Genomic DNA, 21,719 nt, shown 5'->3' with positions numbered 1-21,719 from the left:
ATTCTGTTTTCTGTGACAGATTTAATTAAATCCTAAGGACAAAGGCAGGCTGCTAGAAACAGCTATTGAGTGTGAAAGATGTGTAAATTTGCATTACTATTTCTCAATATCACTTTGCACATAGCTTTGCAATTCGGGTTTTTTTGAGCAATTATGGGAAAATAAACATTTTAAAAATAAAGATAGGTCTTACAGATGTTATTTTCTGCATGTAAGGAAAGTGTCCAATACAGGCTTGGAAAGAGATGCTAGAAAACAGAGTGAGGAAGCACACAGAGTAGGATGGAACAGTTTCTGAATGTGGTTTTGGTTCTAGTAATTTAGTGAGTGTGAATTGTAAGGCTTGAAATGGACTGGGCTGCCTAAGAGTTTCTTATCCTTTCTGGACGATAATAGCAAACCACAGGGTTTCAGCAATTAGTTATTTATTTTTCAGCACACTGCTAATGACAACTTCCTCATTAATGTCCTGAGTAAAGAGCCCAGTTAATGGTGGTGTGGAAGGCTCAGGATTCACTGAGTGGAAAATATTTTTCACTTGTTCAATATCGAGACATTCTTGTATTAGCCTGCTATGCTCTGGAGGCTTTGAATTTTGCATACCAACCCATTTCCTTCTTGTTTAAATAACAAGACGCATTAAGAAAAGCCAAGTTCTTGAATCTGAATGCAGTTAATTTACTGACAGGCGGAAACCAAAAGATAATAGCTGCTCCACTCCAACACACACTGATCCTTCCACTTAACAGGTGATAAGGAAGCAATTCTTGTTCAACTGGTGATACAGCACCATGAATCTGCCTCTGAAGCAGAGGATCATCTTATAAATCTAGCCATGCTAGTGCATGAAGTTGGGAAGATGAAGAGGATTAAGTCATATGTCTATGGGAGCATGAAACCATCCAGTTTACCCACAGTTTTGAAACTATGTATGAGTAATGCAGCTCCTTCTCCCAGTACAGGATTCAACATACTGGGAAAGCCTCACAGACAATGAGTCTAAAACCTGACAAATCAGAATATGCCACAAGCGAGGAAAGGTTGGGGTCCCAGAGGTGTGGAGCAGATCATGTTCTGCCTCCCCAAGTCCCTCTGGGGGATTACCATTCCAGAGCACAGCTTCAAACCCTCTGCAGATGCAAGGGGCGATGTATTTCACAGGGGGTCAGCCTCTGTGGCAGCCAGGCCATCATGTAGGGCTTTGAGGGTCACAATTAAATCTTACCTGGAAGCTAAGTGGCAGCTGGTGCAGACCTGTTAGCCCCTCTCTGTTCCACTAAGGCGTTCTCTTTTAACAAATACACTGCTGTGCTGTGCCAGAGTGGTCCTATCCCACGCTTCTGCACAGCCGCCGCACCTCAGTGCAGAGAGAGGCGGCTTGCAGACATCCATGCCGGCAGACATGACTCATTTTGAGGAGTCTGGTACAGGGTTTTGCAACAGTCTGATCAGGACATGACAAAGGCAGTAACAAAGCATGCGCTCAGAAGTACAAGGCACCCCGCCACGCTCACACAGATGCTATAAAGATGACTGCTGTGAAATGATGTGGCGGCTGCGGCGGGTGGGATGGGGGGATTAAAGCCTCCAGCCGCAGAGAACGGTGGTGAATAGCTGATCATCTCCCCCACTGCACAAGAGCAATGTTTCTTTCCTCATTTTCCTGTGGTGTGACGTTACCTCCAGTGCATTGCAATTGGCTCTCCCTCAGACTTGGCCCAGACTCAAGGAGCCCAAATGATGAAGGCTGGATCCCATGGCTCACATCAAATGAAGCGGGGGGATTTCAGTTTTTCAAGATGCAGAGCACACACCCTTCTGGTATGAGGTGCTTCGGATGCAGGTTTGCAAAACTCATTTAAAGATGGTTCCTGTAACTGCTGTCCGAGTTATAAGAGTGTGATGTTTCAGTGCCCTTTAGGAATGAGTCAAGAAGAAAATACTAACAGCCAACCAACAATAATAATGTGGTCATCAAATAGTAGAAATATTGGCCACACGACATTCTTGCCATATTTGCCTGCAGTGCAGATAACATCACTGACCACTGTTGCTGTCACAATTGCGTGAATTTTTATAACTGGATGGATTCTTATTTGCAATTCCTATATTCAAATTACTGAAATGACAAGTACTATCTCCGAACTATTACAGAGCCCAGGTTTGTTTCAGTGAACAAAGTCTCATGTTCACCCCATCTGCAGTAGTTCCCAGTGCTCCTTGGCAGTGGCCAGGCCACGGTTTTCTACCCATACAGAGGGAGCAGCATGATGCTGCCTGCACCATAAAATGCCCACAGCAATTCGGACCACGTTCACACTGTGCTCAGCAGATGTGATGGCGTAATCCAGCTGGCTGAAGAACAGCTGCACAAAGCTGGGGCAACACAGGCTTCAGGGCCTGAGTAAGTGACACGACGGTAAGTGGAGGCAAATTTTGCTGCTGCGGGTACCTCAGCTAGCTGGCTAGAAACTAGCTCAGGTAAGTCTGGAGGTGTGGAGTTGTCTGTCCCTTTTCTGCACACACTTTTGCAGGCAAAAGGACAAACTTCTGGTCTTATGACCTAGGGCTAGCAGGCAACTCAGGTTTGGGGTAAGAGGATGCAACTGCTGCGACTTCTGCCAGCTGGATTACACCATCAAGTCTGCCAGCATGGTGCAGACATGGTCTAAGTTGCTGCAGGCATTTTACAGTGCAGGCAATATAATGTTGCTGTGAACTACATAAAATTAGGTAAACAAAAGACATTTTCATTAAAGCAAACCCAATCTCGATAATAATTTGAAGATAGTACTAGTAGTTTCCATAATTTGTTTAAAAAGCCCTTATTGTAGTTTTGCATTTATCTTATTCCATTTATTCAACACAGTTTGGCATGCAAAGGTGTAATAATGTAATTCCTTACAAACACTGCTTTTGCATCTGCATTTTCACAGCTATGTTTTCATTTTATGAGACTCCTGAGGGACAGTTCTGCTTGCCACGCTACCTCCTGTTTCTATGGTAAAGGTGCTAGAACATAGTCCGGAAGCAATTTTGCAAGCATTCATATGGCCACAGGCCATGAATGAGTCAATCACCTTGTAATTTTTTTAATCCAGTTCTTTACAGGGCAGCCTCATCTATTCTTACTGCGCACTGTGGTATGTTAGGAGTGTCACTGCAAGTCCACTGTGAAGAAAAGGGCAAACATGACTTCTCAGGAGATTGCAGCAAAAGGTTTGGACAGAGGACTTTAAATGTAATTCTGTCCTTCAAAAAAACCAAAACATCCCTTTGACACAGTCTCTCCAGAAGGGAGAAATGACTACAGATTAAATGTCAGGCACAAAAACCAAGCTCATATAAATATCTGAGAGTCTTTCTAAGGATTTTTTTTTCCTTTCTAATTGCTTCCTTGATTTTTCCAATAATTATGTCTTTTATCCACACACTCATCCACCCCTCATATTCAACACACAGTTACACCTAGAGGGAAATCCTGCAATTCATCATCAGGTCTAGTAATACCCCTAATGTAGTTTGCAGACTGTGCTGGATTTACAGGGCTGGATCCTGTGCCAGGCTAAAATCCTGCTCTGTGCTGTAGAAAAAGTTTCTTGGACTGTCAGCTAGGCTGGAAGCTCTCCTAACCTGTGCCACACACCGGTGCTTGCTCCGACCCAGTTTAGGACAGTCCTGCCATTTTCCAATCCTATTGGATGAGCAATATTTGACTCCGTGGGCAAGTTGGCTCTTTTTTCCCCTCTGCCTAAAAGTTTGCCATCAAGAAGGTATTACCTTGGGTCTAACTCTTTTTAAATGGATCTCAGCAAGAGGCCTGCTCCTGGCCTTTAGTTCGTGCCTTTGTCAGGCTACTTTTGCTCTCATAAAATTAGGAGTCTATGGGCCTGTTTCCCCATTTCAAAACAGTTCAAGGCAGTACTGCTGACTTGAAGTAATCAGCATAATAACGGGGCAAAACTGATATAAAATTGCCACCTTCCAAGTATTAAGAGCTGAATTACCCAACAGACCCACATGGTGTTTTGCAACACGTTTATCCTCTTTTATCTTTGAGGAGGGGAAGAAGAGAAGAAAGAGATTAACCCTTTGATTAACCCTTGACCTGAGAAGAAGCTCACTCACACTTTCAAACACATAGTTTTCTTTCTATTGATCACACCTATAGAACTTCCATTTGTGCATTGTGCGTTGTTATGCCTGAATGAAAACAGAATTATAACAAAAATAAAATGTAAATCCTCTCTGTCCTCTAAAACCAGACTATCTCAAAGCTTACAAGTGTGGTGGAAGTGTAGTAGAGCACTACAAAACTAGCAACAGTGGTAGTGTTAGTGTAAAATAACTGCTAGTTGATTATCTAGTGAAAATATCCAGAGTGCGAACAAAATTAGTAATTCAGCTTCTGTGATTTATTTATTAAAAGCCACTAAAAACTACTAAGTTGGCTCATTTATAATTCCTGTGGTTGCAATGAATTTGAATTATTTGTTGGTAAGTAAACTTCTTAAAAAATTTTTTTAATATCTGGAAGGTGGTCGTATGAAACACATGGGTTTTTTTAAAACTGTCTATGTAGTGCCATTTGAGCGCCTTAAATTTAAGACAAGCTCTATAGAATCCCATGAAGCTTCACGATATAAAAGAAGTTGTCTCTAACTTGTGTTTCAAAATTTTAAGCTGTAATTGTCAAGAACAGCACCTTCCACCATTCTGCCCAGAGAGGGATCATGTGAAGATGGCTCCATTTATTTCAGTTATGAAATTAGAGGTTAAATATCTGTTGAAATCCGAAACTCTTGAGTATTTCCCAGGCCCAAGATAAAAACATGGCTTTTAAAATGAATTTGACATAGTGTTCAGCAAAGGAAAGCATTTAGAAAGAGTGTAGATATTTAGAACAGTATACATAAAACCAAAGCCAGGAGAATTGAAGCTAGTTTACTTTTAAACTCAGCCCAGTTTACTTTTAACTTTTGTCTTCAGAAGAACAACTATTTGAGCAAGAACTGCAAAACTAATCCAACCACAGGAAATGTGATATGTGTATGTGAGGGAAGTAGCACTATGGTGGGGTGGGAGAAATTTGTTCTGGGAGAGAGCGCTTAGGGTTAAGAACCGGAGAAACAAGAAAAAAAAAATCTGACACTTGTAGGTGATTCAAAGCTAACAAACTAATAGCAGAGCAGGAAGTCAGGTTCGTGATAGCTTAATCTGCAGAGGTTTATAATTGTGGTAATCAATCTACTTATAATGGAAATAAAAAGACACAATTAATATATTACATATATTTCATATTCTGATTGATGATACCATCAGAAGAATAATTTTTAGTTCCTGCTTTAACATACCCCTAACTTTCTGAAACCTTCATTTTTCAGGCTATATTTTTCCATGTTTTTTCTTTGACTTAGAGATGAGTTTGTTTGGGTTTTTGAAGATTTCAAGCAAGAAGCACTCTGATAATTTTAAAGCTCTGGGATAGAGAAAATAAAAAGCTTTTTCCCAGGGTAAAAGAAGAATTTCTGGCATCTTAACATTTTCTGTACCCACCAAGTGGCTTCAGTGGGAAAACAGTATTTGCTATGGAAATTGTCCTTACTGAGGTATGAAGCTTTCAGCATTCCAGTGGAATTTTGTTTTGATTTGATTTCAACTAACTTTGTGAGTTTTTACCATACATTGGTCACAGGCTTTCTTTTTTTTCCTACACTTTCAAAGCATAAAAGCAAAGGGAGCCTGCACTGTATATGCAATCATGGTTGATATTGGCCTGAGCCATATGGAGACCAGATATTTGTATCTATCTCTGGGCTCACAGCTCCCCTCCTTTCCAGATACAGCAAAAGTTTATTTGGGAGTGCCTATACTGAACTGTTTATACAACTATGCCCTTGTCTGCTGGCAGCAAATGCATCTGTGTTTGCACCGGAGCAGACAATCTCATCCACTTTACTACCTCCCCATCAGTTTGTTTTCAGACCCTCCCCTCCCCATCAACCCAGGCCATTGCAAAAGTTCCAAAGGGTGATATTTTATTTTTTTGGCCTATTTCTAGCTTGTTCACGAAAATGAAACAAAGATCCTGGTGTCCCATTACTTATTCACCATTCACCGTGCACAGACTGTGGGAACAGTTTCTCCTCAGGGTTCAAGTGCTGGATGCAAAAAAAAAGTACTGCAGTGCCTGAATATGAGCTGCACTGTAAGAGGAAACAGCAACTGCCCTTTGTCAACAAGCTGGGATACACTGGAGTATGCAAGGTCATATGCCAGAAGCCTCACATCTTTATTAAAGCTAGTGACAAGCAGGAAAAACATACATATTTATGTATGTATGTGTGTATATATAAATATATATATGTTGCACTGTTTCAGCATCTACAGATGCTTGAAAGATACTACTTTTGTTGAGTATATGCAATGCCAAATTTTCTTTTGATTCATTTTATCCAAATTTCTTTTCTCTTGCTAGCAATTATTTCTTGCCTAGGTAATTTCTAGTCTATTTTAATTCTACTCTAATTCCTACATTTTGCCTCATCCTGGAAGAACCAACATGCCTTTCCTCAGTATACTAAATGATACGACTAATATTTGTCACATTTCCTTGCTCTCTCTCCCTCTTACTGGTAGACCATTTTAATGTGTTCATTACTCAAAGCACCTTGCACCTCAAACTTACAGTCTCTAATTCCTTGGGGAGTTTTTTCAGTGCATAGCTGAGCCCCCAGGGGATGTGAGGGAGCTGTGCATTTAAATTAGCCTCCTACAGCCACCACCATTCACCACCTAACACAGCCCTTCCTTTTTTCTTTTTTTCTTTTTTTTTTTTTTTTTCCAGATTTTGCAAGCCCACTGAGATCAAAGGTGGTGTGTGACTTTAACATTACCTAGTCAGTTCAGATATGTCTGCATGAGCAGCCATCACTCCTTGCCTGAAGGAGGGAGCTCCTGGTTAAAGCCCTCCGGTTGCACAGATGAGCTTTAGCAATGGTAAAACGTTCTGCCCAAGCACTGGATTTGTTGAGTGCAGCCTTCATCTCAGAGCTTTGAGCAATACTGACCTGGACTATGTAGTGTACAGAGAACTAGAGCTGAGGTGAAACTGAGCCAGTTTCATAAGGCAAACAAGGATAGAGGTGGTGGACCAAAGGCAGTTTTAATGTATTGTGATTTAGCTGCTGGAGGTTTCAAGTTGACTAAATAGGAAGTTGAATGTGAAGGTAGATCAAGCATTGCTAACTTGGCCTAATATGGTGAACAGGATATAGTCTCATTTCTGCCTTGGGTAACTCTTCTGAAGTCAGTAGTTACATCAGAGATGCAGAAAAGCCCTTTCGCTCATTCTGAGACTGCATGCCTTTTGAGGGTGCATAGTCAGGAACCTAAAAAATCTAGATGGCATTTGACTTTATTACAAGCTCCTTCACTTAATCATTCTTAGCTTTTTTACAAGAAGATGGGGCAAAAGTACCTGCTTGGAGAGAGCACAGCTAACACTTGCCAGGTATTCCACTGCTCTTGCTCTTTGATCGTTTCCTGAAATGGGCGCTACTGAAACCTCTCATGATGCAGTCTTACCACTTTAATGTGCAAGAATGCCATCTATGTAACAAACGCTATTACATACACTTTTTACAAGTATGGTTTAAAGTTTTACAGGAATCCTGTGTAGTAATTCCATAATTTAGTATTTTCTGTATTTGACGGGAAATTGCAATCTCTGCCAAACAATCAGCTCTTGTCAGTGTCAATTTATCATATTTGTATCGCACTAAAAGCATTTAATGATCTTATAAAAGAGGCAAGACAACATGAATATGAGGACTATGATTCCTGTTTTACTAATGATTACCAGTTTGCTTATTTACTAAGCATGGACATGGGCTTAAATAGAGACACTTTCATGAGTTAGAGAAAACATGATTTTGAAGAGAGAAAATATCTCTCAGGCTGGTGTGCTTGATCAGCTCAATGTTATCAAGTCATACATATGTTGAGTAACTTCCATTTCACTCAACAAAAGCTAGCTGAACTCCAAAACATGTAATGCAACAAATGCAGGAAGAAGAAATTACCCATTTTTAGTTTATTTGTGATCAGGAAGGAAAAAACAAACTAAAATACTGTGTTCAATAAACTGTGGTTGGTTACGGAGGATGGAACTCCATAGGATTTCCAAGTGGCCAATGCTAGAAATACACAAGTTTATAATCGTACAGTTTGACTGAAGTTAATGAAAATGTGCTCCAAGTTCGGCACAAATGAGCGCTCATTGGATCAGAAGCTATTACATTACACTCTAAAGTTACAACATGAGCACTCTTATCACACCAGACACTTAACCCATACCTGCTTTTAAAATTAGAATTTCTTTTCCTTTTTGGTCTTTGTAGCCCACAGCCTCCCTTTTACATTTTCAAAGCAGTGCTCAGAGTTTCCTAGACAGCTGGGTAAAGAACCTCCCACACAAATTCTGTTCTGTTTGAGACAGACAGACAAGCACTTTTAAGCCACCACAGTCGTGAGAAAACCCCAGTCTGACAGATGTGTTTGAAACACACTGAGTTTGCACACTGCTGAACACAAACACAGCAGCTTCCCTCGCCACAAACACTGGAAGAGTTATTCGGGTGTTACTGTTCTAGTGGCAAGTTCACTAGCAAGTAAATGTGTGACTCTGGTCCTGTCCAACACCCACCTCCCGTATCTCCGTGCATTCTCCATGTTGCCGTGCAGATGGGATGGTGCTTCTCTCCACTTACTGTGTTGAAGCTGGGCTTTACTGAAAAAGTAATGCACAGGTGCCATGGGCAAGTGAGAGTAAGACCCATGTAGCTTTGTTGCAGGGGGGCCTGGAGAGGATGGAAGAAGTTTTGCATTTCCAAGACTATCTATACTTTTTCCTATAGACACTGGATAACACGCATAAGCAGCATCTGGAGCACAGCTCAGGACCAACTTTGCTACAGGGTGACCCTGCCCACCGAGCTGAAGATTCAGGCATTCTCTTCCTTCCTCTATTACAGGCCTCATGAATTTTGTATACCTTACAGCCGGGTGCTTGAAATCACCCTGCTGAGGCCTGCCATTATCCCTGTGTATGTTTTAATCCCTAAACCAGGTGCCCAAGAGCACTCAAATTAGGATCTATAATTCTAACAATTATTTTCATCTTGTATAATGTGAGGACTGCATCTTTGTATTTTAAGAATTAGTTGCTGCATCATATATGAAGTGATCCCAAGCCTACACCCGGTAGCTTGCGGAGTACACGAGCTGTTCTCTTTGGACTGTGGTTGCTGAAATGGAACATCTGCATTTCCAAGAGCGACCAAACCCTCTGAATCAAAGGGCTGTGGTAATAGCCAGCACAAAACGAGTGAAAGTAAACATCAGTGTAGCGTTGTTGCAGCATGTATTTTGCTTTAGCCATACATACTTCTCATTAAAAAAAAACCAACAAAACAAAAAAGATGCAAGCAGCTGTGCACAAGAAAAAGCAAAATGGAGAATGCAATTTATTTTTTTTCCTCTGAATAAAGCCAGATAGCAAATGGTGAATATCCACAACTGAACAGCTCAAATGCCCTAGCACTTGGCTACAGACAATTTGTTTCTTGGCCATGACTTTGAAACTAACTCATGGTGCTTGTGATTCAGGTTTGCTACTGGCAACTGTTCAGTGACCAGAGATTTATGGCTTGTCATTCTCTACATAATTTTTAGTCATCTTTGTAAAAATGCCGTTGCCATTTCTGGAACTGCAGTGGAAGTTGAAGAACTGAACCAGTACAGTGGCATCTGTCTGCTATTATTTTAACTCATTACTTTCCTGGAGTTTCCTTATTTGAAGAAACAGTCCCTGGTGGAATCTGGGAGTAAGGTTTAAACTGAAAACATGAAGGCTTGCTGCACGGCTTCCATGTTTAAAGTTGTACCCCTCTATTCTTTCTGAGTTAGGTGTGCTACCTTGGACATGGCTCTTGTCGGGACATCCTCCGGAACGCTGTGGACTTCTGGTGTTGTGGACAGTGGCCTCCACTTGCCTGCGGACACAGGATGGCAGCAGCTGGGAGGGACCTCTGGAGGTCTAACTTCTCCAGCCCCTCTGCTCTAGAAGGGCCACCGCGGGCCGGCTGCCCAGACTCGAGAAGATCTCGCAGCACGGAGACCTGAGCAGCTCCCAGGACCCCCCGAGGGGGGTGACCCTCGCAGGCTTGCAGGCACCTGTCCCCTCCCGGCAGCGAGCACAGGCCCGAGGTGTGGAACGCTCCGACTGCCGAGGCGGGACCGCGCCCGTTCCCCCGAAGGACCAGGCAGCTCTGAGGCGCCTCCAGGCAGCTGGGGCAGACCGGCGGCGGGCAGCGTCCTTCCCCGGCCCAGCCCAGCCCAGCCCGGAGCGGAGCGGAGCGGCCGCTCCCCGCGGCGGGGCGCCAGCCCGTGTCCCCGCGCACACCTCGGCCTGCGCCCGCCGCCCGCCGGAGCCGCCACGGGGCGCGGGACAGAGGGCACCGCAGCACAGACCGAGGGGCAGGGGGCCCCGCGGGGCCCCGCGCCGCCCGGGCTGCCCCGCCCGCCCCTCCCGGCCCGCGCCTGGCGGGCACGGCGTGCGCGCGCCCCCTGCGACCGTTGGGCGGCGGCGCGCGGCCGGAAAGGGCGGGGGGGGGGGGGGGGGGGGGGAGGGGGGGAGAGGAACCGCGGCCGCGCGCGCCCCCGCCCCGCGCGCCCCCGCCCCGCGCGCAGACCTCCTGCCTCCCTCCCCTCCCCGCAGCCGTTCCCCCCCCCGCGCATGCGCCGTGAGCCCCCGTCCCAGCACCCGGCCCACCCCCCCCCCCCCCGCCCGTTCAAACAGGAAGGCGGACATGTTGGTGTCTGTCGCAGGTTTGCCTGCAGCCGCCGCCGGACCCTGCGCGCTCTCCTCCCCTCCAGCCACCTCCTTCCCACGCTGCAACCTCCGCTCGGCCCTGAAGTGACCTGAGCTGCCGCCCCCGGACGTCAGGCAGAGGAGCGAGGGGGAGCGGGGCCGGCGGTTGGCAGCGGCGGGAGGCAGCAAGGAGCTACCGGCGTCCGCGCAGCGAGGAGGAGGAGGAGAGAGGAAGAAGAGAGAGATGCTGCTGCCGCCGCCGCCGCTCCGCCGCTGAAGTGACTCGTGCCCTGCCCGCGGGGCGCTGGCGGCGGGGCCGGGGCGGCCTGGGCAGGCAGGCAGGCAGCTGGCAGCCCGGAGCTGCCCGCCCGCAGCGGGCAGGGCGCAGCCTCCCCCCGGCCCGCTGCCCGCGGAAGGACCGGCGGCGCGGCGCTGAAACACGCCGCCCGGAGGGGGCCCGGCGGGTTTGTCCTCTCTCTCGTTTTTCCCTTGCCGGTGTGACTGTAGACTCTCGCCTTTATTTTTTTTAATTTTTATTATTTTTTTTTAATTTTCTATTTTTAATTTTTTTTTTTTAAATTATTATTGCTGTCGCGTTTTTTACATCTGGTTTTCTGGAAAGCAAGCTGCGTGCGCCGGCACCTGGCACCGATCCGCCGCCGCTCCTGCAGGGCGAGGAGGAGGGACCGCTACGCTGGCTCCCAGGGCGGCTTCCCCGGCTGGGAAAATGAGGTTGCTGAGGCGCTGGGGCCCGAGCAGAGGAGGGAGGGAGAGGAAACCTGCTGCTGCGGAGCTGTGAGCAGCCCAGGGAAGTGTGTGCGTGCGCCGAGGAGAGGGGAGAAGCAGACTTGTGTGTGTGTCCCCCCCACCGCCGCGGACTTTCCTTCGGTTTTCTCTCCCCTTGGCGGGGCAGCGTGGGGGACTCGCCTCAGAGACTTCTGTGATTGAAGGGATTTTGCAGGAAGCGCTCCTCAGCCTGCTACAGCCTCTGTGGTTTCTTTTTTTTTGTGCGTGCTTGTTCCTGTTTGGTTGTTGTTGGTTTTTTTTTTTTTTACTTCATTATTTTTAACCTCGCATTGCTCTGGAATAAGGGAAACTTTTAAATCTCCGGAAACATGTCGACGGGAGAAAGTTTTGAGTCTCGGTTTGAAAAAATCGACGTGACTTTAAAGGACCCCAAATCCGAAGTGAACGTGGACTGTTTGCTGGTGAGTAGGGAGCGCCAGTGGGCCCCCGGTCCCGTCTCCCCGAATTTCTTACCCTGTGGGACCGAATCTCGCACTCCCGGCTGAGTCACCGCTCTGGTTAACTCCGCGCTAGTGTTTTGTTTACTCAGCTTTGAGCTGAGGGTGCGTGAATGTCTCTGTGCAGGGAGGGCGGCTTTCATGCCAAGGAGGCGCCCGCCCAGTCCTGCCTCAGACTTGTCATGTCTCTCGCTTCATGCACCTTTCTTTCCTTCACCAGCTGTCATAAGGGGCGGTGGACACTTTGTGCAGAGGCGTAAGTTCGTGAGTGCCAGTCCAGTGTGCTAGAGGAAGGCTGTAAACACCTTTGATATACCAAGTCCACCTTCAACAGCTTCAACACTTTTTTTGCCTTTTAAGAGTGAGGTCGTCTTATGTGGTCCTTAGCACTGCAGGTCTAACCGCAGCCAGTTTAGGATAGACGTTTGCAAGCGCTAACTCATGACGTGTAAAACACAGCTCTAAGATTAATACGCCCTTACAGGTGGGCAAGTAGTAATGATAAGGGTTTAAATGCATTTCAAACTAGGTGGTGTGCTAGCCTGGGATAGAGGGCTGCGTGCTTGTTTCCCTGCTTGATCATACCTGATGGTTCAGTGGATCACTCCCGTGCTGTCAGTGTTAAAAAAGCAAACCGTAACACTTCCTGACATTATTTGGTAGTTGCTTGACAAAAGTGGATGGTATTTTAGTACCTCCACAATGCATATGCCATACAACCAATTTGGCATGTAGCTAGCCACTTAAATATGCTTAGAGATACCCTTAAATAGTAGTGAATTTATGCTTTGCAGCAAGTTTAGTGTATTTTTTTCCTGGCTTTCTGTTGTCAGAGAGGGGAACAAGTTAATTTAATTTGTGCCTAGTATGTACTCTTAACATTTGGGGTTGGAGGAGAAGGGAGCTGTGGGATTGAAAACAGTTCTTGGTAGTCATTCTTCATCTTCTGCTGCATGGCTCTCAGCAGAAAGCTGCTTGAGCATGACGTGATGGAGAGGTGAAAATAATGTAATGGAAGAATCTGTACAAGTTAATTATATTGTATACTCTGTTTAGCTTGTTACTGATGTGAGAGCTTCTGAAGTGTCAGCAGGTCAAACTTACATCCCTGGATAAAAGCAGAGCTTTTGTGGATGTTACTGCCACAAGGCAAAATAGCACTACATCTACCAGTTGACTTGCTGCTTTTGATCTGTTTAACAGATCTATCATCTTAGAACCACCAAATGAGAAGAGCTCTGATGCTTAGAATATACTGTGTCAATTTTGATAGCTCAAGACTACTGTGAAATTCAACACGTTTACATCCAGATTCTATTGATAGGTGTCACGAGTATAGATGCAATTAAGAGTCCAGAGTTTTATGTTAACCGTAACTCAAATTTGCTATCATGTGCTTTAATGCTGGCCATGCTATGGGGACCTTTCTACAATGATAGTAAGGAGATTGCAGGTATCAAACATGCAGTTGATAGTACCTTTAACTGTATTGCTTGACATCTTAATCAGCCGGAGGGTTTGTCCCTTTTCAGTTACCTTAATTGTGATTTGGAGCTAAGGTGTATTCAGTTTGGGAATGAACTTGATGGGATGCGCCTCTCATGCTTGTGTAAAGCTTTTGAACATGTTTGCATCTCAGATCATAAGAATGTTCTTTAAAATGACTTTTTTTAAAAATTGCGATTTTTTTGGACATACCTTTCTGTATTCATTTAAAGACAGCTTCTTATAGTAATCAGAATTATTTTTTTGTTTTGTTTAACTAGCCCTAGTTACAGATACTATTCTTTTAAACTAATACCAATTAGAAAGTGCTTCTGAAGAAATCAGCTGGTAGGTTAACTTCATATGTGTTTGGTTACTATAGCAATCTCTCTGGTGGCTGGACTTTTTTCTCATCCTCAATTGGTTCTTGGACTCTTCTCTATAGAATTTAAGCATCGTAACCCTTCCAAAAGAGTTTTAAGTATCTTACAGCAGTTCTTAGTGTGATTATTCCCAATACAAGCGTCGTTCTTGTCCCAAGGTACTATTTATGTATCAAATCCATTGTAGTCTATATGAGTATGTTTTTAAGGAAGAAATTCTTAGGTGTCATTGATCTGTACTTAAAATATCTTAGAAATGAACACTTCATTCCCTTCCATGCAGCCCCTGGTTAAAGAGGGAGACTTGTCAGGCTCTGGGCCTGGTACACTTAAACAGAAAGTAGAATCACACTATATACAATTCCCCTCCCCCTCTTTTACAAAACTTTTTAAATCTGAAAACTTTTTTCTAGGATTAAAGTTGTGAATTTATATTATTTATAATTGCTTTCACTTTTATTGAGCGAAGGTATTTGCTGTCTAGATGTATCTGAGAGGTAATACATGAATAACCGATACACAGACACATTCAGCATCTGACACTGTACATGTAGGTTTAAAATGTGGGAGTTCCTTTAGATGAAGAAACCTTTTTTTTGGCTATGCGAAGAAGAGTCTTAGCGATGCCGTTGGCTTCTCTTAGAATGGTTTTATCCTCTTCAGCTTTACTTCATTTTGATTCTATTCTTACTCTTCTTCCCCATCAGTTTGTAGTTCTGTAGACTGCAAGGCAGGTGTGCAGTAAGCTTTAAATCAGTTCTGTAACCATTTTGGTGTTTGTAAAGGTCATAAGCTTGGTTCTGTATGCAAGAGAAATTCTGAATTTATATGTGAAGTAGTGTAAGAGCACTAAGATGATGGGGTGAGCTGATACAAAGGAAGGTATGTTACTGATTGAGGAAGGTGTGGGAGAAGAGTGCTGACAACAGCAGGTGGAAAAGACACACTGAGGACTATATAACTTCAATTTACATGCTGTGGGAAGGAAATACATAAAGCTGAGGGACATGCAACTGTAATAAAAACAGAATAAGAAAATGGACTGAGTTGCAACTGTCTGTACCTAAATTTGTTTCTCTGTGGCTTCCATGCACTTCATTTAGTACTAGCTGGGGAATAATGGATAGGCTATTTTGAGGAGCCATGGAAAAGCCAAAGTTCTGTGTAAAGCTCGTGCCACAGCATAATGCAGTACTGTTTCTCAAAATATCAGATACTAAGAGTCCTACAGTCCTAAAAAGATCTAAAGATGAGGAGGGCTGCATTAGGTAGTCACACTCCAGGGTGTGCAGTGATCAGATGCTGGTGAGTATCATAGATGTGCTAACTAGAGACAGTGTAAGTAACTAGAGCTTAGTGTCTCATTAATTATATTAAGCAGTGGAAAGTAGTATTCAGTGAGCAGTGATTTTGGAATAAAAACAGATTTATTTGGGTTTTTTTATTCCTCTGTGTTTCTTGCTAAATTCTTGGGGTTTATGGGCTTCCAGTTTTTGATGAGTGGGGAGGAAGGTATGAAGCTGCCTATGCTTTTGATTACTAATAAGCATCTAGCACTTTTTTGTGCAAATGCTTTTTGGTGCTCTCTCTGCTCTGATAATAACTCGCAGAGTCTTTTCATGTTTCACCTAGACACTTCAGTAACTCAGTTATTCAAGTATTTAGTCAATTACTTGAATAATTGATGTTTAAAACTTCAGACTGTCCATGGTCCTAATCTTCAAAGGTGTCAAATTTTTCACTTGTTCAGCAATTTGGGTTCAAATTAACTAGCAACAGTAAACACTGCATATGACAAACTTGTTTCATCTAGTCCTAAGAGGCTTCCATTTTTGTTGCACCAAAAATACACAACTACAGTGCTTGATTCACCTGTTTTTCCTCGGTTTGTTGTCTGTTTCGTGTTCAGCTAAATGATTTTTACATTGATATGTCTTGCATATGAAAAAGCTAGAAGATCTCATCCTCTGACATTTGGAGTTCTAAATCTCTTGTCACTAGACCTTTTGTCACTCTGCTTAACTTGTTAGAAAGCACTTCCAAAGACCTTGTGTTTAGATATTTGGTAAATAAATAAACCCAGTAAATAATATAACACAAAGTGCCTTTATTTCAGAAGTTCTTGTCTATCAGAATAATTGTTGAAAATCACCTTCACTGAAACCACATTAACTATGCTTTTAGAAACTGAGTGATAAAATGCTAGACAAACTTTGTATCTGAGAAGCATAGCCGTTGGCTAATGAAGCTCGGGCATAGAAAAAGCAGAGTTTGAACATTTGCAGAGTGTCAACTTCAGAATACTGTAACTTGTCTGGAGGTAGTTCAAAGTAAGGGGAAATGTCATGACTGTCTAAATCTCCTTGGACTGTTTCTACCATTCTTTAGATCCAAGTGCAGGATCCTGAGCTTGATGGGACAATCACCAGTATCAGCGCAGGCTGGGTGTTGGATGGATTGAGAGCAGCCCTGTGGAAAAGGACTTGGGGATATTCTGAGAGAGGATCCGAGTATCTCTCTCTTTTAAGACAGACTTTTTACCCGGGACTGTTGTGACAAGACAAGGGTCAACAATTTTAAATGGATAGTGGGTAGATTTACACTGGATATAAGAAAGTTTTTTACTATGGGGTGGTAAGATGCTGGAAGAGGTTGCTCAGAAAGTTTGTGGATGTCCCATACCTGGAAGTATTGAAGGTCTGGTTGGACAGGGCTTTGAGCAGCCTGATCTAGTGAAAGATGTTCCTGCCCATAGGGTGGGGGTTGGAACCAGATTATCTTTAAAGGTCCCTTCCAACCCACGCAATTCTGTAGTTACATCTGAAATAAGACTTCTGACTGACCTAGGAATAGAATTTTGTTTTCAGCTTACCATATCCAAGCTTTATATGCAAATCTGATCATAATTGCAGGTTAATATTGCCCATTCATCACTAAGGATTATGAAATATATAGGTCGATGTGAAATGAAAGGTAAAATATCTAACTGGGTATGTTAATTGAAGGTAAAATGCAACTGCAAATTGGCTTTGGAAATCCAGTAAGTTGATGGATTCTGATTTCAGGTTGCACTTTGAATACTTTTTAAATATTCTGTAAGCCTCTAGAGAGTTAACAGTAGAGATGGTGGGGCTGTCAAAATGTTAGCATTTGATTCACAAAGTATAGTAGGTTTTATACAGGAATAACAGTTAACTTAGACAGTTCTTCTCATAAAACTAGAGGCTGTAGGAATGCAACTATTTCATTTTTCCTGGAAAAAGTTTTAATCAGGAATGATAGTAGAAAGTTGATGTTAAGACACGTTTCAAAAAGAGGAATAAAAACCAAACAAACCTGAACTGCATAGTAGATTTTAAATGCTCTTAATCAAGAACAGTATTTGTAAACAATGCCCTTTTCCTTGGCAACTGCAGAGAGTTTTGTTTTTTTCTGGGGGGATGGGAAGGAAGAGGGAAACACCTGGAATTTGTTTGTTAGACAAATTGAAAATCAACCTGTTAGTCTGTAAATGTTTGACTTTGAGGACAATGATAGCTTCAGGAGCCACTCATTAAAAACTTAATAAATATTTAGAAACACTGTGAGCAGATGATATTGGTAGCTTTACAGCTGCTGTTAGCAGAAATCCCTAGGACTTACTTTAGTACAACATAAAAACAAAAAGCTTTTTTAAGGTCTTTTACCAAATAATACTGAGATGTTTGTCTCTATACAGGATGTTTATCTTGAATCTGAGAGGTTCCAAACCATGTAATTAAAACCTTCTACTTTTTTTTTTTGGTGGGTGTTACTTGTTGCTATTTATTGAAATTCCTTTGTCATCAAGAAATTGCAGATCCAAACAGAGATACTGAAAAATTGAACTTCCTTCTTTGAGAAGAAAATTAGAGAATGGTTGAAAGCTATTATCTCTGTCTTAATTTGTCCAGTCATTCAAGCAGCAGTAAAGCCAGAAGGCTGATGAGACAATATTGATAAAACTGTAAGCACTATGCAGACAACACCTAGTCATAGGTAATTTAAAACAAATGCTGGTAATACCATCTAAAGCTAAAGCTTTCTCAGTGATCTGCTGAAATAAACACCTGAATTAACAGTGGTTGAAAAAGAACTGAAACTTGATCTTTGTGAAGATGAAAGGTGGTTTGGAGGTCTTGTCTGTACTGTTTTGCTCTGCTGAGATGATATGATCTCCTGTAGTATGATCTCTAGTAAGGTTTCTTCTTGGGCTTTTTAGTATTAAGGGATATCTGGACAACATCAGCAGAGTGCAACGTGCTGTGTTGCATCTTCAGTAACAGCAATCTAGAGACTGTCTAGGCAGGCAGCAGTTGCTTGCTCTGGTTAGCTACCCATGTTGCAAGGGGAGAACCAGCATAGGATCAGTACCAGCTTCTAACTGGAGCACAGGTCAAAGTCTATTCTGATACTCAAAATCTTGTAAAGGATTGGCTTTAACTAACTGAAAGCTTGCCACTCCCTGTCAATATTTATACAATACAAACTGTCCTGGGGACAATACTAAAGATCTCTTCATTAGTAGATCCTAATTTAAATCGAATTGCTGATTTCTTTATTTCAGCTTTATTTCTTGCATGTGTTCATTTTTCTAATTTGATTATGGAGTTGAGAAATAATGTGAAAGATTTCTTTTTGTCAGTTGCATAGTCCGAGCTGGTGCAAAGGACCTTATGCTTAGAAACCTTTGTAGAAAGTGCTACACAAACCAAGGCTTTATTTTGGACTGTAGAATGCAGCTACCTAAATGTGTTTCTAGCTTGTGTGTGTCTGGGCTACAGAACTTAATTGATCTGGAAACACAAGTGTAATATGTATTTGTTTTTTCCAACAGATCTTTGTGAGTCATAGTACTTAAAAAATATAACTAAAACTGCTTGATTTCTAATAGGTGTGCAAATACTGAGTAATTATGTCTTTATCTTTTTCTCTTAAAAGCTGCATAGTATTCACATGATTCTGCATTGTATTCAGATGTATTAAGTTCTAAGGTATGAATATATTCAGAGGAAAATGAATACTTCCTGATAAAGTCTATAGATGTTAGATGTCCACATATAAAATGCATTATAACAAGATGGCTGTTTTCACACATGGTCACTGACTGCTTTGAAAATACTGTTTCTATGAAGGCTGAGCTTCTTTTCTAACAAATAAATAATGGCCAAAAAAGTCCTAACTACACAAAATTAAATGTGTCGTCTGGAATGCACTTTCCAAAGAAGAGATCAGAAGCTTCTCCTGACAACTGGAGATTCAAGCTAGGAAATTTTTCCCTGTTTTGTGGTTAGGGAAGCTATATTTTTCAGAAGATGGTTAGTAGGACTTGTATTATAACGATAATGTTTATTTCAAATGGGAAATTGTGCAGGAAGATGGTCAGGGCATTCATCTGATACTGGCTATTAATATATGATACTTCGCTTACCATTCCTAGAAAATTGAAAATTTGATACTAAATAAGGTTATGTCCTCTTTGTAGCCTACATGGTTTTCTTCTGAAAGGTATCTGTCATGGAAGACCAAAAGGAACTTTCTGCATGGAAGCAATTGTAGATTTGGAGATATTAAGCACAAGGGTTTGCATCTGAGGGGAAAGCTGCTGTGAATTGGTAAGCACATTGCATTTAATTTGTGACTGCAGTTGAAACAGCTTACATGAAGGTTTTTCTGTTGGAGATAATAAGAGAGTTACTGTCCAGTTTACACTCCAGTAGTGCCACCTCAGTTTTTTGTGATTCTGATACTTAGTAGCATGATGTTTTCTTATCTGTGGGCATAATTCTGACAAATTGTGAGGAAGGCTGGGTGTGACTTTCTTACTGGTGTGGGAATGTGAAGACTTCTTGATATTGATGGGACAGGAACCTGTCCCTGGGGAGAAGGTGAAAACGGAGAAGAGACTGTGGTAGAAGATGAAGTGCAAGGTGACAGTACAAGAACCATCTTGCTGGAGTATGGAGTCCAGCGTGTTAATTACATCACTGTGGAGTGACTATGTTAAAGTACTTATGAGGGGAGTTACGCCTTTTCAGTCAGGAGATGATAAAATAGGAATGGATGGGGAAGATCCTTTAGGGAGGAGCAAGGCTGAAGGTAGGACGGTGACTTGGTGCTGGTTATGCTTGCCCTGTGCCTTTTCACAGATGTCGGGTTGTACACAATAATACCAGGCAGGACATGAAGCTGTAGTTGAAAATGCAGGTAATACTCGTGCCTCACAACTTAGTCTTGATATTATGCCCTGCTGTCAGTGTTAAAGGTGGAATCATAGAGCCCTCTTTCTTTTTGAAATCTTACTATATTGTATATAATATTATGCTAATTTATTCTTAGACGGTAGTTTGATTGTAAGCATGCAAAGAATCCTGTCAGTACTGGGAGAATTTACTCTCCCCTTGCAAAGTGGACAGGTTCTACTGCTACTTCAATCTACCTAGGAGTTTGTTTATTGCTCTAATACATCTTCTGTGAGCTGCTGTTCTTCTTAAACTCCAGTTGCTGCCAAGTTTATTGGCAATTAAACAACTGCCAACAGACTAGCCATATGGCTTGTGGTGGCCTTGGAAGCATTCAAACCTGCTATTACATGCTTTATATCCTCTCTATCAGGAATACAAGGCTGAAACTGGTATCAGCCAGATGATAAACTTAACAGGTCTTGAAGTTTTTATGATGCTAGTATTGGCAGCAATCATCATGGTGTTTGAAACTGGGGCAATTGTTGCCAACTCTAGCAGAGCAAAGATGGTGACAGAAATTACAAAATACCCATTAAGGGCACTGGACTGAAAGCTGAACTGTTGATGTGTCTGCTTTTTTGGGTTGGTTTTTATGATTGTGGGTGTGTTTTGGGTTTTTTGGTGTTGTTTATTTTAAAGTACACCAAATTTGAAATAGGAAATGTCATTAAGAAGCTAGCACTCTAGAGAATAGGTAGATGTGCTTCCTGGAAGAGCTTTTGTCTTTTACTAAAATGCTTGTGGCTATTTTCAGCCTTTCTCATACCCCACAAACCGTTTTGTGCATATGGTTTCTGGGTGAAGGGTGAGCTTAAGGTGTTTGACGATGGTTTTGGCTTGTAAAATCAGGTGGTTGGAGAAATCTTCAGAACTAGTCTCACTGTGGTCCTGAAACGAGCTGTAGGGATTCTTGTTAGGAATACCATATTCTGGATAATTCTGGATTATTTATTGAAATAATAGAGTTGTAACACAAAGAAGGTCTTGTATCAAGTAACTTGCACTCTGAGAACTTTCATGAACAGTTGATTAAATGGTAAGCTTTCTTCTGCAAGAGGAATTATTAGTTAAGTATTTACATTTAACTTAAAAGTTGGTCTTATGAAGTCATGGGTTAGCAAAAGTGAAAAATGGATAAAAGTTTTTGAAGAAATACTTTCAGAAGTAATCTTATTTTCACAAAATATTTTTTTCTCAGAGGAGTTGATATCTCTAAAATTGTTCATAACAATGGGAAAATACTTTTTTTTTTCTAACAAGTAAACTACAGCTTTGAGCTAAAGCTCATACTTAAGGGTAGACAATCTTGTGTAGGTAGATCTTGCTTGCCTTGGAATTGTGTAATGATAAACAAATGGTTTTCAGGTTTAATGAAGTGTACAAAGATATGTACAAGTGAACTGATTTATTAAAGTTTCCTTTCTTCATCTAGAAGAGGAAGCAGTGTTAACCAAAAGAGCTCGTTCTTAAG

The 21,719-nt window shown here is 42.3% G+C and overlaps 2 protein-coding genes across 7 annotated transcripts in view; one reads left to right on the top strand and one right to left on the bottom strand.

Annotated features, from left to right (window-relative positions):
• Positions 1-9,495: 9,495 nt before the first annotated feature.
• On the bottom strand, positions 9,496-10,873 carry LOC127380793 (uncharacterized). The gene is made up of 3 exons (XM_051610275.1): positions 10,860-10,873; positions 9,979-10,602; positions 9,496-9,881 (listed from the first exon to the last, which is right to left on the bottom strand). The coding sequence occupies exons 1-3, from the start codon at positions 10,871-10,873 to the stop codon at positions 9,821-9,823; spliced, it is 699 nt and encodes a 232-aa protein (XP_051466235.1). The 3' UTR covers positions 9,496-9,820.
• Positions 10,858-21,719, top strand: part of ROCK1 (Rho associated coiled-coil containing protein kinase 1) — an 85,799-nt gene continuing 74,937 nt past the window's right edge. For 5 of the 6 annotated variants that reach the window (XR_007888601.1, XM_051610476.1, XM_051610475.1 and 2 more), the window contains exon 1: positions 10,858-12,081. Coding sequence is in view for 4 of the 6 variants with exons in the window: in XM_051610476.1 (XP_051466436.1) it covers positions 11,989-12,081 (93 nt within the window). In the remaining 2 variants the exon portion in view is untranslated. The remainder of the gene's footprint in view (positions 12,082-21,719) is intronic. The other variant, XM_051610477.1, reaches the window with a different exon arrangement.

Source organism: Apus apus, chromosome 2 (genome assembly GCF_020740795.1).
Source record: "Apus apus isolate bApuApu2 chromosome 2, bApuApu2.pri.cur, whole genome shotgun sequence".
NCBI lineage: Eukaryota > Metazoa > Chordata > Aves > Apodiformes > Apodidae > Apus > Apus apus.
The sequence above is the reverse complement of the archived record's forward strand: the minus strand, read 5'-3'. Positions and strand labels throughout refer to the sequence as shown.

Bases quoted from the DNA above. Each gene is read 5' to 3' on its own strand.
- LOC127380793 (XM_051610275.1), bottom strand. The intron at 9,882-9,978 runs GTAGCACACCTA...CCTTACTCCCAG, and splicing joins CGACAAGAGCCATGTCCAAG to ATTCCACCAGGGACTGTTTC.